This window comes from Corapipo altera, unplaced genomic scaffold (assembly GCF_003945725.1).
Source record: "Corapipo altera isolate COAL_440 unplaced genomic scaffold, ASM394572v1 48, whole genome shotgun sequence".
NCBI classification, from domain to species: Eukaryota; Metazoa; Chordata; class Aves; order Passeriformes; family Pipridae; genus Corapipo; species Corapipo altera.
The window spans coordinates 3,861,592-3,884,445 of NW_020884931.1; the positions used below are offsets into that span (position 1 = coordinate 3,861,592).

Below are 22,854 nucleotides of genomic sequence, written 5' to 3' on the forward strand. Positions count from 1 at the left end.
TTGGTGATACACACACATACAAGCAATGACATGGCTCCCACTGACTACTTCATTTCACAGCTCTGTCACTCTCCCCTCTTAAATGATAGAGATTTTAAATCTTTTTCTCCTGATAATTTCTGTGTTTACCCATGTCTCTACAATGTCCTTAGCAGACTCCAACTAAGCAAAACCAAGCAGCACACTAAAAAAACCCTGTCCTCAAAGACAGACCAACAATCAGTGGTGACAAAGTGCTACAGAGCAGTACCATGTTCTTCATGATACCTACAGCCACAGGCAAGTCCCATTTTCCTAAGATACAGTTGTATACCAGATTAATTGGCTGTCTCTAAGATTTAGACAGCCATATGTCCGGACAGGAAAAAGTGCCTATATGGAAACATTTCAGAAAAAAAAAATATCACTTTGTAGAATATTTGCTTAAGAAAAATGTGTCCTTACATTGGAAGAGAGTGTTTACAGGGGCACAGCTCAGAGCATCCAAGTCTATTTGAAACTGGATTAAATCTTGCATGAGCTATTTGTATGTAAGATTGAAACTTCATATAAAATTAATTTAGTCCCGCAAGCCTTACTTTCAGTGATACATGCATAAAAAGGAGGGTGATGACTTCTTTTCACACAAAATCCTATTTTAAAAGAAGTATTAATGCTTATTCTCACCTTCCAAAATGTGATCAGATTCTTCAAATCCTTTCCTCACATCTCCTTTATTAATCCTCTTTATAGGCTTAAAAAAGGATTTTTTCTCAATAGCTTCCTAGGAAACAGAACGATACAATGACATTCTAGTGTCAGTGGAGTGAAATCAGACTTCCTCTGACTGAAGAAGAAATATCCAACATAAAAAGCACAAGAACTTATCCGACACTAACTATGGTAATAGTCAAGAGACTTGACTAAAAGCAATACAAAATAACTTTTGGCAACATGGCAGTTTCACAATGAATACCATAATTGGACAATCTTAGATTGCTCCTCGTGACCCATTTTACATTACAGACACGGCACATCAAGGTCTGTAGCCATAGGAGCTGTAATTTACAACTTATATTGACTATGTGACCCAAAAGCTGGGGGAAAGGAAAATAAAGAAAAAAAGAAAAAAGAAAGAAAAAAAAATGACAGAAAGAGCAAACTGAGTCTCTCAGATAAGATGAGAATTTCTGCAGAAATAGTTCACTTCTGAGATAATGTACAATAATCTTTCTTGGAGATGTTTTACAAAGACATTTTACTTTTGCCAAAACTGAAGCTTTCCATAACGAAAAAAAACCACAGAATGATTGAACAACAAAACCAAAAAAAATCAGCACATTTTTGGCTCCACTCTTATCTTCCCTGGTCAAATAAACAACTGGAAGCCTCAGAAAAGGAAAAGTTCTCACACATTGTTTGTGAATCCACAAATCATACAAACAACCCAAAATCTCTGTCCTCAGATAGTAGTACCAATGTCTGTCCTAGACAATGCACAGACTCTGTATTTGCATGAACACAATTCACATTACAAAACACATGGTACAAAATACTGACTATTAAAAAAAATTAGTTAGAATCCCATGGTTCTAATTCATCCACAATAAGAATACCTTTTTTTTTTCTCAATTCTAGATATGAATGTTGTATAGATATTATAATTTCTCTTTACTGTCTCATAAGGAAATCTTGTCAACAAATCTTCTAGTTAAAAAAAAAACAACATGAAATTATCACAAGTTGTTGACATGAATTTCTTCAGTTTTGAGAAAAGCCATTTAAGGGCTGTGTCCATAAAGGCAATGGAAATGTTCGCAGTGGGGAATGAACTCCTGAAAATTAATTTCATGAGCTTAGAAATTAGACAAGTGATCTGCAGAAAACTCACAGAAACAGTGCAGTGACAGGACTGGAAAAGACATTTTCACATCCTATTATTGACTGCTATAAATGAAAGAGTGAAGAATGAATGGATATCAATGAAGCCAGCAGGGCTGGAGAATACTAAAAGCAAGCATCTGTGGGTAAGAATGTACATCACAGTAACCTTGTTAATTCAAACAAATTTGTGCTGATCACAATCTATCTACCCAATTTTGATTTATTTGTTTCAGCTTTAAATAACACAAAACGACTTAATGTACTCTAAATCAGTAGGACCTCAAAGATGTGTCTTCTTTATATTTAAATACACAAATTATTCTTTCTGTCCATATCGTGTTGCACCCACAAAGACAAACAAAACGTGGTTAAATAACCACAAGTGTGAGAACAGAACTAGACATCAGGGGGTCCCAAGCCAACTGTAGATGCAGAACTGAGCCATCTTACCTGAATTGTGACAATAGGTTTAAGTTCTTCATACTTAATCTTCACAGCTTTAGCTGCTCTTCTGGAATGTTCCTGTGTGTCTGCAAGGACTGCACCGATGATATGACCAACACAAGTGACCTACAGGCAAGACGAGGACACACCATCATTTGGTGCGGATATATGCAGTAACTGAGAGGCTCATTTATCTAGTCCTTTTGTGTAGATTTTTGTCTGTTCTTTCAGAACAGTCTAGTTAAAACAAGTCCAGGGAAAACAATCATAAACAAATTTGGAGAGCAACTGAATGAGGGAGCCTGCTCCAATGGGCTGCAGCTTAGAGAAGAATCATGCAGTTAAAACAAAGGAGAGGGGCACAGGGCAAAGGGACTCAGACCTTATTGAATTTGGCACCAAGATTTCAATTGACCCCAGTGCAGTTAGAATTTATCTCTGTATAAGACAATATGGGAAATCTTATCTCCTGAGTAACATGATTGAAAAGGGTATTTTTAACCACATACCACATCTTCAGCAAAGACAGTCTCGTCATTAGCGATGCCAGTGATGTTACTGCCAGGAACATCCTTGGCAGAGACAAAACACACAAACCCAGGAACACTCTGAGCTTCAGATGCATCTACAGAACTAAAGAAAGGAGGAGAGGTAGTGTTATTTCTCTTTTTTCTTTGTGTCAGCACTTGCGAGATTCCCATACATATTCAGGCTGATTCCCTGAAGTTTGGTTATGCTACATGAATGTCATGTGAGACCAAGGCAGAAAGGGTAACATACTAGATTAAAAAAATTCTGAATGTATATGATATTGTAAATCCTGACTGTGAGTCTGATCATCAATCTGCTTCTTTGGACTATATCATACCATACAGCTTTTAGCTAAAACATATCTGAACTTGGTCCAATGGCCAGGTGTACTAAAGTTCCCTTGACACCCTTTGCCAAAGAAAAATGGATACAGCCTTTTTTTAAAAAGACATTAAATGTGTGAATGAACTTTCCCACACGAAACCTTAGAGAGCAGGAACTGAAGACAATACTATTTTTCTTTGGCAAGTTCACTTTTCCGTGCTTCTGCTGTAATGCCTCAGAAACAGGCCCCCGACAGTTCCCCTTAGTTACAAATACAGAGGCAGATGATGTCTGATTTACATTGGTGGTCCAAATCTGACTTGGTGAAGTGGAAGTTTTCAGAGTCAATATTTTGACTGTCAAAATCATAGGTTGAGATAATTCTGTCCTCTAATTAAATGTTTTACTACTTCCTGTGCAGAATAATATGGGCTTGAAATACATGTGCAGAGTGCAAATGCAAGAGAATGTGTACAACAACCTCTAGAAAACACTGCATACTGTGGTCACAGGCATGGATCTGATGCTTTCTCTATCACCCCATCTGCACTGGTAGTAGTAACAATGCTTAAACGTTTGCAGCACTCAACAATGACCACATTGCAACACCTAAAATTTAACTATGATGACAGAGCAATTTCTTTCATAACCTGGGAGTCAGCTACTACATCTCTGCATCCATGACCACCATGCTGCCCATCCCATGTTAGACCACTGTGGGAAACCTCTGGGCAGAAAGCCTAAATAGGCAGGAAGTATTGCCTAAGGAACGAACAGCACATCGCAAGGCTATTGAGGATGACATGAGGCAATGGAACACGGAGTGTCCCACATCAAAGCAGTCAAGGACAAACAACAGCCTGCAGAGCCACCACCAGGTAAACGAAATTGGGGTTTGTGGGAGGCAGTCAGTCAGTCCCGCAATTAAAAGTCGTATGAGAATTTAGATGGCATTACCTGCCAGGATTGGCTTTTTGGAGTTGGTTAGTCACTACTGTTATAAATTATGTATCAGTCTTGCCCTGGGTGGATATGTTTCCAGATATACCTGCACTTCCAAATTCTGACCTGTCCACCTTGCTACAGCCAAGCACTAACAGCTCTACATTTACAGAATTCAACTCACGTACAACTGTTGTGCAGAGGGCTTGATCATAGCCAGTGCAGGCTGTGTAAGGCAAAAAACAGAAGACAGTGCATACAGCTGACTCACCAGCAGCAGTGCTGGTAGAACTGCATGTTACAGCTTTTTAGGTTGATAGGAAAGAGAATTTTCAAGCTGCATGCTCCTCTTAGTGATTAAAATGACATCAGACACTGCGGTGCTCTTCTACCCTGCTCCTTTACAATTCTGCATGCTTGAGTATGAGATGAGAAATGCAAAAAGGTGTCTAGGGTGGAGGGGTTTGTGCTTCAGCAAAGCCCAAAGTTTGTTGTTAATTCCCCTATTTTCCCACTGACGCAGACTTGCAAGGCAGCTGTAACACATACAGCTCGCCCCATGTAGCAATGTGCAATGAACTGGAGTTCTCACCTAAGAAAAAACCTTTCCCTCACCCACAGCTTGACAGACCAGTGTTTTCTAAGCCAGCAGGCACCAAATACTTCCAACATCTGAAATTCAGGAGCAACACTTACAGGATCTTAGCGTGGGCTTTGGTACTGGTCACCAGCGTTAGATACAGCTCATTCTCGTAGTGAGGGATGTCATCGCAGTAAACAGCTTCTCCACTTGCTTGTTTGGCTGCCGAAACGTGCATCAAGGGCCGTCCCACCATATCTTCAACTGCCTGTCCCCTGGGCACTTCCTGCAGTAAAACACAAGGCTACTGGCTTAGACTGCAGGAGGTGGAAGCATAGATGGGAGAGCAAAAGGCACTGTGAAACATTCCAGTGAGATGGGGAATGGGATGGGTGCTCAGTCCTGTGGGAAAGGAAGGTAAACAAGGTGCCACAAGATGTGCTGCAGAAGGGAGCTGCAGAGAATGAAGTGAAAGGGATTTGGATTTTGACATTTCTGTGGAAGAGAAGATTGATTTGACAGCTTGCTTAGAAGGTTCAAGTTCTGAAGCTGGATCCTACTCTCAAAGCTGAAGAGAACAGGTCACTAACAGAGAAATAAAAAAGAAGATACGTGCTGAATCTGAAGCCTGAGAGATTCAAAGAAAGGCAGACTGTAACTGGGAAAAGCAGAAAGGGAATTTCGGTTTGGATATGGAGCTGGCTGCAGGAGAAAAGTGATGTTTATGAAGCTGTACACATCAGCAATTGTCTTGGGTAATAATAGGAAAGAACATTGTATCCTACAGTGAGGAAGGGACTAAGGCCCAGACACAAATTTCAAGCATGGCTTTATTTAAGTTTATGTAATGACCATACTCAGGGAGACAAAAAGATAAGAAGCACAGTTTAAGCTACAGAAAAAACCTGAGTCTACATCATGCTGACAGTGCTACTTACTTGGAAAAGTTGCTACTTACTTGGAAGAGCTGGGCATTTGCAATGGGATCTTTGTGAAACAGCTCTGTAGCACTGATGTAGTTTGAAGGGATGGGCTCACACAGATTTTTCTGCAGAAGACATATTAAAGAAAATCATCTTCCCTGTCAATTCCTTTCTCACATTCCCTAGTAGCCCAGGATTTTTTCCCTTTGCCATCTTCCAGTTAAGATAATTCATATTCTACTGAGTGAAAGGCAAACAAGGCTCAGGCTCTGTGCAAAGAATAGCCATAGAACCACAAGACTGGTTGTAGTGCAACTAACGGGCAAAGTCCAGAAATCATCCTGTGAACCTACAGAGCAGCATCGTTTCACAACAAGGTGAGGATGCCACAAGGAAATAAGTGGGAAGATACACTGTACTTACATAAAGGTGAGGAGTAGGGTAGCTCTGGCAGCTATTGCAACATGGATTTTGTTTTTGGGTACAACTCTGCTCAAATCTGACCCCTCCCCAGGCCTTCCCCATCAAGACAGCACAAACTGGTTCCCCTCCCCCAAATCTGCCTTCCCTAGCAGCACTTACAGTGCCATTGAGGTTCTTGCTCAGTTTCTGAAGGACCGTCAGGTAGAACTTGAAGAAGAAGCTGAGGGTGAGTGTGCGTCGGAAATCCACCATCCCACCAGGGGCAGAGGGAGACAAATCCATCTCACTGGCCAGTAAGCAGCAGGCATCCTGCAGCAGCTTCTCATTCCAGTCTCTGCAAAGGAACAAAGGTGACACAGAGCCCTTGCTCAGCCCTAAACATCAGCAGGGCAGACTAACTCTTCTGACTTAGAGAATCTCCTGAGTTGGAGTGGGCTCGCAAGGATCATTGAAGTCCAACTCACACAGGACACATCAAGATCACACCGTGTGCCTGAGAGTATCATCCAAACACTTCTTGAACTCTATCAGGCTTGGTGCTGTGACCATTTCCCTGGCGAGCCTGTGCCAGTGCCCAACCACCCTCTGGGTGAAGAACCTCTTTCCTAATATCTAACCTAAGCCTACCTGACACAGCTTCATGCCATTCCCAAAAGCTTTCAAGCAACAGCCATGTGTTCTATCTGCTTATAGTATATTTGTGTGCTTTGTTTTCATCTTGGGCTCATGTCACCTTTTCCAAAGATGTAGTAAAGCTATTAAATGATAACAGCATGGATTTATCAGTCCAGTTTGAGATAAACCCAGTTTTCTAGGTCATGCCCACATCCAGCTTCTGTCCACTTCAACAGATGAGTGAATTTGGCAAGACAATGGCTCTCTGAACAAGAGAATTACATGAATCTTTGAGAGTAAAGAGTACTGGAGGAAGCAAGGCATCACACAAAACACACACTGCTGCAGAAGTGTAGCTACACTTCTTCCCTTTTCTCCTTCTGTGTACTATTAGAGATGATTTAGGGTATTTGAACTGCTCCTGGAAAAAATCAGAACTATTCCATTACACAGCTTCTCTATCACAGAAAAAATCCTACCTGCCAGTGAGCTCCTTGCAAGTTTTTAATGCCAGGACAGTTGTAGGAGCCATTCCTCCATAGCTTAGTTTTATCTCCTCCACCCGGCTAGTGCCATCTTGGAACAGGACTCTCATCCCACAGGTCACAATAGCAATGTCATCTTCACGACGGGAAGCCTGCTTGAAAGCTGAGAAGTATTCACCCTAGAAGACAGGAAAATATTTCTTTATTCTCTACTTTGGCATGCTTTGAAGTATAAATATTGGCAAGCTATTAAACTATCTCTACATGGATGAGCTATTCCAGGGAACTGTATCAGGTTGACTCATCATGCAGGGCCAAGCAGGACATGTTTGTTCAGTCAGCACTATATAATTTCATGTGATGCAATGATTGATTCCAGTATTAGATCCATGGTTATTAGCCAGCCTAGGACTGTGGAGAAAGTGAACTTTGATGGAAATCTGCTCATACCCATCACAAATTTTTCCATATCTTTAGAGGAAGAACCAGGACAGACTGCTTGTACATAAACAAGATTACAGTTTCTCAGCAACTTTTTCTTTCTCCCAGGCTGCTAAGCTGCAAGTCTAATCAGTAAAACTCATATCCTAAACCCCTTCCTTTCAGAAGTCATCAAACTCTGCAAGAACTGAAATCCATAACAACAAATGTCTCTCAGTTCTAGGATAGACCAGACTAATTAATATAAGACAATTTCAATCTATTATTGCAAATACAATTCTCAGTTACTATCCCAAATCCTCTGCTGGTCTCAGCAGAGTGAGGAAATTCTTGTAAATGCTCCAGCAACTCCAAATCACAAAATCCAGAAGCTGTCCTATGAAAAGTACCAGTAGATAAGAGATAAACACTTCACCAGTATACACTGAGTAGCAGTGTCACCCTGGAGTCATGGTATGGTCAGTGCCCTTGCCTGTGCTGCAGATTACAATGAATTGCTGCTCAGGCATCCTGCAGACTAAGAGAGGAATCAGATCTGATGTTTTTGCACAGCTCTTCTGGAGAGTTTTCTGACAAATTTCATCTCTAATAGCTTAGCACAGCAGTCTGTTCCATTAATTACTTCTAATCAGAAGTGGACAGCATTATTGTAAAGAACAATTTCTCTACTGTTGACAATGAGAACAGTTTCACAAGTAGTCCCTTTTGTGCATTGAGGACTTGTTACTGGAGAGATAACTGGAGGGTGTGTTTCATTTCCTGAATTCAAATAATTACTTGGCAGCCTGCAAATAATAGCAGAGGAGCATCAGTAGCATCCTCCCAGCAAGGACATTCTGCCACTCTACTTGTGAAAACAATTAGCTTTCAAAGAGGAAAAAAAGGAGTCTCTTCTCTAACTACATACTTAAGGGATTTCCAATAACATGATTACAATAAGAGATCAATATTTGCCTTCACTCCTCACAAAGCACCGTAATTTTCTCGGTACAGACTCCAGAGTGGGAGGAAAGGCACTTGCTATTTTTCCTCGCTAGGAGTGTAGGTAAGGTAATCATCAAATCAGCCTCTCATGTATGCCCTACCTCTTGGTGAAACAACAGAGCATCTAAACAACCACAGTAAAAGTTTCTAGGTGTTGGTTATTCTCACAGGAAAGCAAAACAACCCTTACTCTTAAGGACTGCATATTAAGGACCTAGACCGGCATCCCCTTTCCCTTTCTGGACAAGATGCAATACCAGAAAGGAAAACATTGAGAAATCCACAGACCCTAAAAGATTCGTAGGCAACATACACAATTTCTTCAGCCCATCACCATGGAATATAAAGATCAATAGTGAATGAAGGCTAGAGGATACTAAATTAAAGGAGGAAATAAGATTTTGTGACCACTTTCTGTCTCTTCAGCAGGGCAAAAATCGTGATACCATGAGCCTATGATGGCAGTACTGAGCAAACAGTAGGTTAAGATTCATTTCCAAACACAGAAATATATAAGCATTGCATTTCCAGGTTTCTTCTATTTGAAAAGCAGTAAATGTCTAGGTGGTACAGAATACTGTTATCATAAAAATTAAATGACAGTGATAACTTCAGTAGAGAAAGATGTATAAAACATGTACAGAGAAAGTAAAAGTACATGAGAAACTGATGGTCACTAGGTGAGTAATGATGCAAGTGGTGCATAATATTTGTGAACACTATCTGAAAGGAATGTTTTTATAGTCCAAAAGAGAAAGAGGGTTGTTACGTAAAGGACATGTCCTGTTCTAGGAATGTCTTGTTGTATACAAAAAGCTAAGCAGTTTTCTTTTCTGGAATCTGTTTATCTTCAATCCTGGGAGCTATTTTCTTTCCTAGTACTGTCTTTCCTCAGCTGTAATTGCCTTACAAGCATAGATTCAAAAAATCTTTATTCTCTGAATATCTTAAATATCTGACACACAAATTAGCAGGGGAAAAAGGTGTTGCCTCCTCACCCTTAATAGCCTCTCTGTGATTAAGCCTACCCTAAGCTCAAATCCCCTGCAGTAACACTGAATTGTGTAAACTTCTAAACTTCTTTAGTTTAATTGTTTCTGGGGTTTAGCCAGTCTTATCCTTGTTGTGACATGTTACATCAATGGAAGATGTAACATTAATTTTAAACAAACATAAAGTAAAAAATTTGTCTAGCTGTGTGCTGACACAGCCCTGCTCCCACTTGTAAGGAAATCACAGTTGCAGAAAACTTTGCCTGCCACACGCCAGCAGCTTCAGACACGCCCTGAAGAACTTTAGTCTCCCTGACTTGGGCAAACATCAGCCAGGAAACCATGAGGTAGAGTTCAAAAGTTGTTTTAGTTTTTTAGATCAATGAGCTGCATATGACCTAGGCATGAATCCACTGTGCATGTAAAAATTTGTGTGTTTTGTGAAATTGCTCTATGACTGTCATATGGATGGAGGAACATGTAGTTTTCCATTGGCTGCCTCAAGTGTGTTCCTCATTTTGGCAAGAAGTGATGTTTCCTGCAATTATCATGAGACCAAAGAAGGAACACTTAAAAAATAAGTGGAAAATAGCATAAAAAACCCACTTGTGTTTCCTTAATAGTTACATAGCAAAATCTGAGAGGATAGACAAAGGGTAAATCAGTGTTTTTCATTTATAAAGAATATATGTCACTACACTGTGAATCCTTGCATCTTATAACCTGGGACCTTGAGCCCTAAAAAGGTAAATACCTTCACAAGCATAAAATTATAGTCTGGTGTTCTAAGCCCTAGAGGAAAAAAAGAGAGTTTTACCTCTCAGACACTCTGAATCAGTCAAAGTTCATGCTGCTACAGCAGAAAAGCATTCATTTTTCTATCTGAAGAAAGTTTTTCAGGCTCATTTGAAGTTGCAAGTCCGCATTGCCAAACTGCCCTAAAAACCAGTCCTTGCAGTTTCCATCTTGCAAGGCAAGGATGCAGAAACTGCATTTCCCTTTTATCCATACACACTTTTTACAATTTCTTTTCCCATTTCGGTTCACAGAAATTAAGCAGGAGCCTTGGGAACCTTAACTTCACTTTATGTCAGGAACTGCTAAAATCTTTGCTGTACTGTTTTTCAAACAGAAAAACCTCTGAGAACCTCACTTTGTCACATTTTGTCATTACTGAATGCACTCAAAAACCTTCAGACAATAAAGTGAAATTTATATTTCTCACACCAGAAAACTTCTTGAGCTTACCATACTTTATCATAGAGACCAGCTTCCCTTGCTTGTCAAAAATAGTGTGTTGCTAGTTCTTCTACAAATAATTTACTTGTTTGTTGGTCCACTTGGCACTGCATAAGCATTTGGAAGTTGGTCAGGGAAAAAGTGCCTAACATGGAAAATAACTCTCAATTAACAGCATTTTAGCTCTGTGAACAGTAAGGTTTTTTCCTACAAGCTTACCTTCTTGCTGTAGGGTATTTCAACAGAGAGAAGTATTTCTTCAGGCTTAACTACTGTCTTTCTGTACCCAGTGAAAAACTTTTCATCCATCGTGATAGTCCTTTTACCCTCTGTAGAGCAAAGAAATATCAATGGTGGATGAATGAAGAATGGCAATAGTAAATGCAAAAGAGCCTTCAACCTACACAAATCACTCTTGATATCAATATGTTTTCATTTTTCCACCCTCTTTCACCAAATCAGGAAAGGTTTTCTCAGATTAACTTTGGTATTTATGGAATCTATGACAGCTTCTGCCTACATATTAAGTTTTCTATGCACAGGCAGTGATCAAAGACACCTCCTTCCTTCTTTATCTGATTAAAACTGAGCCTCCAGGTGAACCAGTTTCCAATACCCCAATGAAATCCTCTCTTTCTCCTTTCCACAGCCTCCACACAAATCAGCACAAGAGAATGTCAGTTCACTGACCAGACAGTCCACTTACTTCAAGGATCCTATTTCAAAAAAATTATTCCTAAGAGCAAATAAAACCTGAGATGTTTGGGTTTCTTCATAGAAAAACAAAACAAAACAAGCCTCAGTCTTTATATGAATAAACCATAAGGATCAAAGTACGACAGTGACAGAAACTATTTCATGCTTAATAGACATCTTCAACCAGCTCTTCACAAGGATGTACCTGTAAGTACATACACAGCACCAGAGATAAAATCTGGCACAGAAGTTCAAAATTCTTTAAGAAGCCAAACTTAGGCCTAGCTTTAGGACTTCAGCCTCAAAAAGGGTGAAACCCCTGAAGACTCAGACTAAGCCTATTTTAGATAATGTTAACTTCCATTTTCAAGTTCTGACCTGACGTAACAACCCGTAGCAGAGGGGTGTTGATTATCTCACTCCCCTCAGTGCCACCTGGAAATGTAAGTAACTTACCTTTTGATACCAGAGTCAATTTGCTTCCACTTGCCATTAATACAGGATTTAAATCAGAAATTGGGCTTGCTGTCATTATGTTCCCACCAAGAGCCTAGAGTGATAATAATGCATTAGATAAATATTAAAAATCTTAGCAATTTTAGGCCTCTAATTAAGGGGGAAAACCTAAGCACCATGAAGTTATTTGCTGTCCCAGTGAATATTTACATTTGCTTGAAACAGACTTAGAGCAGTGTTTTATTAATGCATCATAACTACCTTACGCTCAAGCCTCATGTGCACAACAATGCTGAAATTCAATCACTGTAGCTGCCATTAAGGGAAGATCCATGAAACTATAAAGCATTTTTTCAGTAACAAACAGGAACCCAAGTTTTTTGTCTGCAATACCACTGTACAGCACAGTATCTCATGGAACAAAATTTCATGTTTGGTAGATTGGTTTACCTGCTTGCTTGTTTTGAGGTTTTTTTCTTATAGTATACAGAGTTTGAACCTTCCTCTGTAAAACTAGAGGAAAATTTGCCAAATCTGATGCATTAATACTGTGACTATCATGGCTGTGCTGGCAGTAATAAACACACCTGCTTCTTTGAAGTTTGTCCAGCAGCCTAAATATATTTTTGTTAAATTAGTCAAATCTCACTACAGTTTCTCCCACTTGCTGATAACAGCAATGGAAAACCTGAACAACTGCCATGTTTACCTTGCTTGCTAGATCTGTGACATGAGTACAGCACAGACACCAGCTGAGGCCCATGCTGCTGTCAGTTCCTGGGGCTGATTTTTGTGTACTAGTTTCTTTGCTGAGGTTTGCAAATGTTCTTATGTGAGAAGCACAAGGCACACCAACATTGGGTGAGGCAGGCCAGCTCCTTAGACTGAGCTTCCAGTCACAGTCCCTGGTGCTCCTGAGTCACTTACAGCAACATTCCTGATCTGTGGCCCTGCAAACCACCGCAGTTGTTCCAGGACAGCCTGGAAGACCTCGGTTTTGTGTGGAGGAAGCTCTGCCACTGCTTTTCTCATAACCTCCTCTACTGAGCGCAGGGTACAGGCAGCGCCGATGGTGACCCCTGTAAACAAACAATGGAAAAGAATTGTTGTCCTCCAAAATGTCAAGGTACAGGAGAATGGTTGTGACTGTGTCTCCAAAGCTTAGATGCCACTGAGTTTAATTAGATGTTCAGTTACACGAAGCTACTTAGCATGCGTTGCATGTAAACATCACATCCTCAAAACAAAATTCACCTTAAATCACAGATCAAGGTGATGCTTTCTCTCACATGACAACACACCATCCTTTTGCCTCAGGGTATTATTAACAATATTGTCCTCCTATAGGTATTAGTTTGTCCTTTGAGAAATGAACTTCAACTTCTTTCCAGTTTCCACACTTCAAATATCCTAACAGACACTGGGCCACATGCACTACATTGTTCTAATTGCACCTATTTGTAAGGTTGACCCTTTTCCACCATGAAGATAAAGGCAATAGAATTGTAGTATCGTTAAAGTTGGAAAATACTTCCAAGATCATTGAGTCCAGCCTTTGACTGAACACCACAATGTCAGCTAAAGCATAGCATTAAAGTGCTACATCCAGTCATTTCTTGAACACTTTCAGGGATGGTGATTCCATTAGCTCCCTGGGCAGCCCATTCCAATGCTTAGCCATCCTTTCAGTGAAGAAATTCTTCCTGATGTCCAACCTGAACCTTCCCTGTGCATCTTGAGGCCATTTCCTCTTGTTCTGTCACTGAGAAGAGACCAACCCCCACCTGGCTAAAACCTCCTTTTGGGTAGCTGTAGAGAGCGATAAGGTCACCCCTGAGCATCCTTTTCTCCGTCATGAACACCCCAGTTCACTTTTTTTACATATCCCTCACTTAATTTCTTGCATGGGAAAGACATAATGGATACAGATTGCAGGTTTTAATCTGAGGATTTTCCTTCTTACTTCTTTATTATTCCACGGAATCCCCACTCAGCTCACAGGCTTTCTGCCTCTTTTTTGCTTACCTGTTTCAGTGTGCTGAACAGCATTCATTTCAGGGATCCATGCTGGTGCTATTATCACTGGATACAAGAAGTTCTTTAACCTCATCTCGATACCTGAAGGAAAAGTAAGGCACCTTCAGTTACACACAGGTGACAGAGACCCTAAGTTAGCTGTTTCCCAATGAAATGTAAGCAGGCCTACTAAGGAGTCAGTTCATCTGTCATCTGTTACACAGATTATATAAGGACACAGACATACCAAACTAAAAGCTGTTTTCCACTAATATCACAATTCTCATAGGGAAGTTTTAGAGACTCTTTTCTAGTCTTACAATTACCTTAAACACACTGTTTGGTACTTGTGTAACCTGGCTATTGTTGTACATAATCCTTTAGGAAAGAACAGTGAATACAATAAACCATACAGCATTTGGGGATTGTCTTCTGAACCAATTGCTCAGGCTAACAGCATTACTAAATATGCCTGAACTCTCCTCCTCAGCACTTACATTTGCAGAAGTATCTATCTGGGGTGAGCAAACAATAAGATTTCAAGTCTTAAGAGTTTGCCCACTGAAAAGTCCTTCAAAATACAGGTTTCACAACTGAATTCATTTGATTATAGAGATATTTTATGCTGTGTCACTCCCCTCTTCTCAAAATTCCACAAAATGGCACAAAGGCTCAGAGATCTGGATTAGCATTTTTTTTGCCCAGCGCAGGGAAAAACATTCACTGTGAGATTTATTTACCTGAGAAGAAAATCTGTTCCTATATACAACCTGAAAATTAAACAGCTTTTAACAGCAGTGGTGTGAGAGAAATTTGCATTTGCACTGTTTTCACAAAATATTCCATGGAAAGTTTTCAAACTGCTCATAACGAGTATCAGCTCTTTCTCTTACCCACTTCTGTGTTCCCCACAACAAGTTTGGCATTGGGGTACTGGGATTTGAGAGCCACCAATTCCTTGAGAGATGTAGGCTGGATCCACATCACACGCTCGCCTTTGAAACACATCTGTTTCTGCTGTTTGTTCCTCTGAGTCTGCAAAAGTGAATTCAGATAGAGCTCAGACCCTACATCAAGCCAAGAATCCCTCTCACATGCTGCCCATGACTATGCCAGGCCAGGCTCCATCTCAGTCAAGTTACTGCCAGGTGGCTGTGATATCCTCACTGTTGTTGGCAGTTGGCCATTCCCCATCCTTCTGCTAGGAGTGACAAAAATCTTTTTTGTGCTGACAAAAGTGCTCCCTTCCTGATAGTGCCAGGTGCATCCTGCTACCACATCTCCCTGGCAAGACCTCTACCAGCAAGCTCCATCTGACCAAAGTTCTGGCAGATGCTCGTGGCTTCAGCCACCTTACAAATAATGGGTTTTCTGTTCTCACTTCAATCCAAAAATGTCAGTCTTCGGCACTGATGAATTTTACCTATCTGGTAGGCCAGATTCTGATTCCCTTTTTAACTCCTTCATCCAGTGACTGAAGAAAATAGACTTACATGTCTGCCTCAGAGCAACATGAGATCAACCCTTGGGCAGGAGAACATCTTGGAGAAGAAACAGAGGAGCCCTATCTCAAGCTTAATATGTGTTATGCTATGGTCTGTGAGAACCTACTCATGACACATTTAGGCTGGGTGCAGCAGCAGAATTAAAGACTTAATATCAGCTGTTTGTTAAATGTGAAGGAAGCTGTGAACATGGCATGTGCTGGATTAGATTCTTGGCTGGGAGGCATTGCTAAGGGGAAAATATCCCAAAAAAGACAGCAATGAATCAGGGAGAAAAACTGATCTCGTCTAACTTTTAAAGTTAGTGTGACCCAACCAACTTCTACTCTTGCTGCACTGACTGAAGGAAAGTTCATGCTTTTGGAAGGTCAGCTAGTCAAGACATATATTCAGCTACATCCCATAGCTCCTCCTGCCCTTCCTACACTATAAAGGGAGCACAGAGATAAGCTCAGATACATCTATATTAAAGGTGGAACTTCACATATGACCTAGTAAATTGAAATTTAGATGTCTGCAACTGTTTCACCCCTTGACAGGCAGTGACCAGAAAGGAAAGCAACCCAAGATCAGAGACACATATAGTGAGAACCAGAGAGGAAAGCCAGACAGGTGGAGCAGACACCTGGCCTGCATATTTTTGAAGCCTCCCTGGCTTAAACTCCTTCTGTTTTATAAGAGGGAAGGATTCATGCCCATGTATCTTCCTTTATCAGTAGCCACCTTTTGCCCAGCCATTTCCTCAGGGCAGAGTCACTCAAACCCCGTGCAGAACAATGAAACCAACAAATCACACACTATTTCTTTTTGAATTAACTTACCATTAACTCCGGCGGGAAGATTGGCTCCTGTGTGGGGTCCAAAGGCTGGAACTCAGAAGAATTGAACAGGCTGGAGGACAGCATTGTCTATGACAGAGAAAGTGCAAGTGGCTAGTGGCAGAGGACAAAGCTATCCACATAGAACCGGAAGTCATTCCTTTTTCTAATCAAATTCTTGTTACTATTTCATGGAGTAAAGAATAGCAAACCCAGTGAAGTGATGCCACCTCATCCAGTGCTTAAGGTTCTTCAGTCTTTTTATTCCGATTTCAATGAATGTTTGAAACCTCAGTCTTGAACACTAATATGTTTCTGTCAATCAAAAGTGCCCTTTCACCCTGGTATGTTAAATTAAATCAAAGATACCTTTTCTGATGTATGCTTTTCTGACCATAAAATACAAATTAGTTGAAACTGCTTTGCATAAATATAGCTAAATTAAAAGCACTTGGGCTTGGGCATACAACAAGCCAGAGTTAAGACTTACAAACATCAGAAACAGAGAAAAAACTAATAGTTGAAAGGCACCTTACCACACTGTCTTCTTTTCCATTCATGCAGCAGCCTGGACCATTGGCTTTTCCTCGACAGCAGCCCCCATTCTGAAGAAGAAACAAGCACATTTCAACTATTTTAAATAAGGTCAAAACATTCTGATTTTTACAGGATGTAGTCCTCCCCTTTTATCAATCCCTGGATTGCAGAATTTTGCAGTAACCTTTTCCATTTATAAACTATTTGGATGAGAAAACTCCTAGCATTCTTATTGCTGGAGTATTCCACGCAACACTGGATGTTTCCTAACAAAGAAACCAGAGAAATTCACTGGAATTTTCTGGCAGAGAATTTCTCTATATTCTCTGTTTCCTAAATTAATTATATACTCACTCTACCTTATTCCTCAATTCCTTGTTTTCATTCCTTCATTGTTTGTACCTCAATTGGTACATGAAATATGATTAACTTTTTTGCTCCAGATATTCCAAAAGGTTCCAACTGCAGAGTTTATTGGAACAGAGATTAAATTACTTCATTCATCACTGGACTGCAAAGTTTGGGAAAGATCATACTGGGGAATTAACTGGTTTTCAGATCTGTTTTCACAGGAAGATGGATCACTTCAATATAACAGAAGATGGTAGCACATTGCTAACAGTTGTCATTATGCTATTTTGCAAAAGTGTTGCACCTTGTAGATTCAGAAGGAACTTATCTGTGTCACTATTGTAAAACCTGTGTCATGATGGCTAGTCATGCTTATCAGGACATACACAGTCACACCATTTTCCAAGAGACAGACATTGAAAACAGCTCAGAGAGCTCTGAATATCTGCACCACAGTAGAGCCAGACAGGTAGCTAACGCATCAAAGCTCTAATATTATATTGAAAATTGAGGTTATGGGTTCTAACATTCAGCTTACCGTGCTATTTTCCCTCCCACTACGACAGCATCCAGTGCCATTGGCAACTCTGCCACAACAATTCATGTCCTGTGGGAACAAAAACTGTTCTGAGAAAAATGTGTAGATTCCAAGGAAATAAAGTAGACTTGATTCCCTTTTGAGGGAAATTGATCCCAAATCTATTATATCCAAAGCAGAAATAGGAGATGGAACATGCCAAGCAAGTAGAGGTTTCTCTTGGCAATGCAAGGCAATATCCCACAGTGTGATGGCTGGGTCATGCCCATTCTGCTGACAGACCTCTTGTTCTGGTCTAGAACTGCTCTCATTCAACCAGTGTCTGTGCTCCAGCTGGAGCTGTGAGGAGATACCCAGAGAAGACTAAAAGTGACAAGCACATACAATACCTAGTACTCTACCACCAGGCAGAAGATCTGACTTCTTTTTCAACCTGACTCCAACTAGTTTCATTTCTTGAATTACTCTTATATTGGGAGAGGCAGCAAACAGCAGATGCCTGTCCACATTCCACCTACCAGTCACAATTTTGTAGATCTTTATCAGAGGTCAAAATAAACCAATATATGGGCTATATAGAGCCCCCTCCTCTCCCTGACATCACTTTTCCTGGCTGAAGTGCCCCAGATTACTCAGTGCTTCCCTGTGTGGAAGTCAGATTACCACAGATGTGATCCTTTTTCCACTTGTCTGAATTTTCTCCTGTTCTGCTACACCATGTTAGAGATGAGAGGAGCAGAACTGCACAGAATACTCAAGTGCAGGAAGAGCCATGATACAGAAAACATCATGGCAGTGTTTTCTGTTTTGTTCTCTACCCTTTGAAGTGCTGTTCTCACCGTCAGCAAGAATTCAGCTCATGCTTACATGAAACTGTTTATCCGACCCCCAAGATCATCTTTCTGCTTAGTAACAGGAAGATGTTACTAAACACTAAAAGTGTCTGCTCACAACCTGTCTTTTTATATGCAAAATGAGAACTGCATTTCACTCTGTAAATTGCTTTGCATTTATTTGCCCTCAATTTTTTATCCCATTCTATTCTCTCAGGTTGATAAAATCCTTTTGAAATTCCTCAGTCAGTTCCTGCCTTCGCTACCCAGACTAACTTGGTAACTCACACTCTTTTCCACAGCATTTAGGGATACCTTCCACAGCCTTGCTCCCACCACATCCCAGCAGAACTCCAACACTGACCTCCCTCCACTGCAAAAACACACCGTTTTCTCCTACCTGCCATTTCCTGCCTTTTAACCAATCTTTCATCCATACTGGTTTCTTCCCTCTTACCCCATATGGCTCTTTATTGTCTCTGGTGAGACACTGTTGAAAGCCTGTTGGAAATCCAAGTAGGCTATATCAACTGGGTTTATCAGCCATTTGTAGTGGATCTCAGTCTTGTTTGTATTATCTTTTGTTGATCTCAATTCTGGATAATAAAATTAAATTAATGGGCATCATTCTAAATTCTTTCCTTTTGATATTTAATACCAGTGTACCCCCACAAGTGGCTAGTAATCGCTGAAGTACCTAATGATTTCTTCTCTTCACAGCCTCCAGCAGTCTTTCATGTAAAAAGGGACTAGAGAAATTTTATGGCAAAGCTTCATATCTCACCCAAACCAGCAGAATAATTCTGGACAAGAGCTATACAGCAGTGACTTCAACTTCTTTTCAGAGCTATTCCAGCTCTGCAGCTGATCTTTCAAACAAGCAAATTCCTCATCAGATTCCTCCACAGCATGTCCCTATCAGTGCACCATACCTTTAACTTTTTCCACATCAGGAATCATCTGCAAACTGTATTATGCGAAGATTGTGAGTTTTTTAGAGACTTACAGAATAGAATTACAGAGTCTGATTACCTGTGATCCAATAAGGGACCATCAGGCAGATTTTATTCAAGTGTCCCTCTTCCAATAACTGGAGTGAGTAAAGGAGTTGGTCTTTTTGCATTATTAATGCATGAAGCACATACAAAGGGGTCAAAAGTTGAAGCTGCATTGTTGCAGCATGTATATCTCCTTCCTTCCCTTTTCAGCTCATGATGTGTTTCAATAGCAGAGAGAAAAACAGCCAGTCCTCCAGATTTTTTTTAAACATTATCTGAAGACACTTACTTTAGCAAATGTCCTGTATCCTTCCAGAATGGGTCTGTAGCCTGTACATCGACACAAGTTCCCTGCATTGCCAGAGCAAAAGGTTAAGGATTTAGCACCATTTGGCTACGAACTTCTCTTCTTTTAGGTAACTTCATTGTTTCTCACAAAAGATTGTCAAATATAGATAAAGCTAATGAAAAAACTGGGAGGGAAAAAATTTCATTAGTAAACCTGCAACAATCCTACTATTGCTTTTTGTTGAAATTTTAAATTGAAATTCATTTAGAACAAATTCAATCTGCCTTATTCAGTACCCATTATCTCAATTGTGTGAGCCTTATCAGTGTGATAACTATATTCCCTCTCCTGAATTACACAGAGTTTGCTTTCTCCTGCATCATCATTTCTCTTGGATCATTTCTGGAAGTACAGTAATGACTCTAACTTCAGCAATAACAACAGCCTCTCAGATGATTTACACAGTTGGTTTCTGCCCCACTCTCATCGTGTATATGGCTGTCTTGGTCCTTTGCTTGAGGTTTCCTGGCCCAGATGTTCTCCATCACCTCTGCAGGCTCTTGTCACAGCAATTAATAAGCAAGGACACTTGCAAGTCCCTCAGTGACAGGCCACCTTTTGTTCTGTGTTAATATCAGTGGGTTCCTAATCCAAGACTGAGGCCACTTGCCCCTGCTTATGGGCAAAGAATGAGGTTCTATGAGATCTTTTACAGGCCATTTTTTTTCACTTGATAGCACCTACCCAGTCCCCTAGTGGAAAAGCTAGTTCTTAACCTCATAGCAATCAGCTATTTTTAATAAAATACATTAAAAAAAGGTGCACCTCCATCCCATTTGGTGAAGCAGATGTAATAAAAGCAGAACAGGTCACATCCCTGCAGGGTTTATGAGTATTACCTTGGAAAGCATCTTCAATGTCTTCCATTTTGGGCTCAGGGTTGTTCCGAAGCAATGTATACATGGACATGACAATACCTGGAGTGCAAAAGCCACATTGGGAACCATGACTTTTTGCTATCCTCTCCTGAGAAAAAGTAAAAACGACCATTAGTCCATAATATCACGATGACATCAGTGCTGTGCTTGTTTCTGTAACATCTCTGCTAAAAAGAACACCCAGTTTCACCAGGGGAGATAAGATTATCACCAGATGTTATCTGATGAGGTGGTCAATCAATCTGTGAAGCAGACTTCAAATTAAAAAACAGCATGAAAAGTCTGTACCTAGGCTTTGAACACACACTGTAACTGAAGGTGGCTAGAAGCCTCCAGCGAGATCGGGAGTTCTTCAGATTTACCATGCTAGGAATGTCGGGGCTACCTGAGTCTGAGTTTCAAAGCTTGGAATCTTCATGGGAAGTAGGGAAAAGAAGACAAACAAACAAAGGTCAGACTAGCTGCCATCCATTGATGCATATCTAACTTATTTTTCACTTTGTTGTTTGCTGTCTTAGATAGATACTGGCACAAGTCCTACCCACTGTGCAAACTGAGGTGAATCACAGTTTACTGAGGTAAGGCTGCATTATAACACTGTGTTAGAAAAGCAAGGCTTCACATTCCTGTCACACCTCCACAACAAGAATATTTTGAGACTACAGAAACTTTGCTGAAGCAAACTTTATTTCGCTACCACAGGGAAGGTTCCTAACTATGCAGGATGAGAAACTAAGGTCATTCACAGAAGGCCGTAGGAGAGTCAAAACCCATCTCAGATTTCCTAGCTCCAAGTCACTATATTGGGTTTCCCTGCAACGTCAGTCTCTCCAGTCCAGGATGTGAACCAAATGCTGCCACGTAGCCCTAGAACAAAAGCATTAGCAATTCAGCCAGGATAGCACCAGTTAATTTGCTAGGGGCATAACAGAGTTGCAGCATTGACATGGGGGTTGATTCTGGCACTCAGACATCCCTCCAAGTATGGACTACTCATGTGGAAAGCCAGTCTCTTGGCTTTAACGTTACAATGGCGGTCTCAACACTCTGTAACAGAAGTAATTATCCTAGGAAAACTTGGATAGAGGATTTAAAGTTACCAGGATTAATAGCTTACCTGGGCTGGGTGCAGCCTGGATTTTGTGTTTCCTATGCCTTCAACAGTAGTTACAGCTACATGATGCAGGGCACAGACAGGGAAGAGGCAAGCATTGGCAGTATGATGGCTAAAATAATAAATTAAGGTCATTTCATTTGACAGTGCTGCTCAACAAAGGAAAAAGAGAACAGGAGGAATGAAGAGTACTTAGACATTACAGCAGTGGGCACAATAAGAGAACTTAAATACATGTGCTACAAGTATTAGTTACAAGCCAAATCCTACACACCTAGTCATCCAAAGTTCTCATCAACTTCACTTGAAGGTTAAACTGAGCATACACCATATGATTTAACCTAGAAATAACAACTATAAACATCCTTGCTGGACGTTAAGCTACACAACCAATATAAGTGATATATAGGGGGAGACTACAAATACCAAGATGTTATACAGCTGGCCACTTGCAAAGTTAATCAGGAGCACAGAGTTCTTGGCCTTTTTCCTAGAAAGCTGTTTCTAGAGGGCACACATAGGGAAAAAGTCTAGACTGAAGGAAAAACAGAATAATGTGGCCAAAACTCTTATAAGAACTAGGTACTTTATCTCATTTCTATCAAGACAGAATAATGACCTTAATATCCTATTTGTTGCCACACTATTAAGGACCACTAAGTTATATGATCCAATTTAAAGTATCTCCAAGTATTATTTCAAATATATCAAAGATTTCAGTGCTTTCTATTCCCCACAGTAAATATAAACTGGAGCCTGTCTCTCTGCCTCATCCTCTCTCCCTATTCCCCTTTTTGTTTGATGCCAATCCTTCACCTTTTGATTAATTAAAGTGAGAACGGGAGGAAAGTTTATTTCTCAGGAAATAATTCTGACAGTTACAAGTAGAGAAAAAAGTTAATATCTGCTGGCATACAGAAAACAGATTATTGTAGTAATGCAATAACAATAAAGATTTTATCACAGTAATCATTATTTG

At 40.4% G+C, this 22,854-nt stretch overlaps 1 protein-coding gene across 2 annotated transcripts in view; it reads right to left on the minus strand.

The window, feature by feature from the left end:
* The window catches only part of XDH (xanthine dehydrogenase), a 52,982-nt gene that overhangs the window by 19,996 nt on the left and 10,132 nt on the right, over positions 1–22,854 (minus strand). The window contains exons 4-21 of one of the 2 annotated variants that reach the window (XM_027659198.1): positions 21,879–21,987; positions 20,723–20,849; positions 19,824–19,885; positions 17,704–17,772; positions 16,814–16,882; positions 16,281–16,367; positions 14,848–14,989; positions 13,964–14,056; positions 12,866–13,017; positions 11,939–12,032; positions 11,006–11,115; positions 7,125–7,309; positions 6,190–6,364; positions 5,643–5,732; positions 4,801–4,970; positions 2,817–2,940; positions 2,314–2,433; positions 667–763 (exon numbers count right to left, since the gene is read on the minus strand). In XM_027659198.1, the coding sequence (XP_027514999.1) occupies positions 667–763; positions 2,314–2,433; positions 2,817–2,940; positions 4,801–4,970; positions 5,643–5,732; positions 6,190–6,364; positions 7,125–7,309; positions 11,006–11,115; positions 11,939–12,032; positions 12,866–13,017; positions 13,964–14,056; positions 14,848–14,989; positions 16,281–16,367; positions 16,814–16,882; positions 17,704–17,772; positions 19,824–19,885; positions 20,723–20,849; positions 21,879–21,987 (2,075 nt within the window). Of the gene's footprint in view, positions 1–666; positions 764–2,313; positions 2,434–2,816; positions 2,941–4,800; positions 4,971–5,642; positions 5,736–6,189; positions 6,365–7,124; positions 7,310–11,005; positions 11,116–11,938; positions 12,033–12,865; positions 13,018–13,963; positions 14,057–14,847; positions 14,990–16,280; positions 16,368–16,813; positions 16,883–17,703; positions 17,773–19,823; positions 19,886–20,722; positions 20,850–21,878; positions 21,988–22,854 lie in introns of both variants that reach the window. The other variant, XM_027659197.1, reaches the window with a different exon arrangement.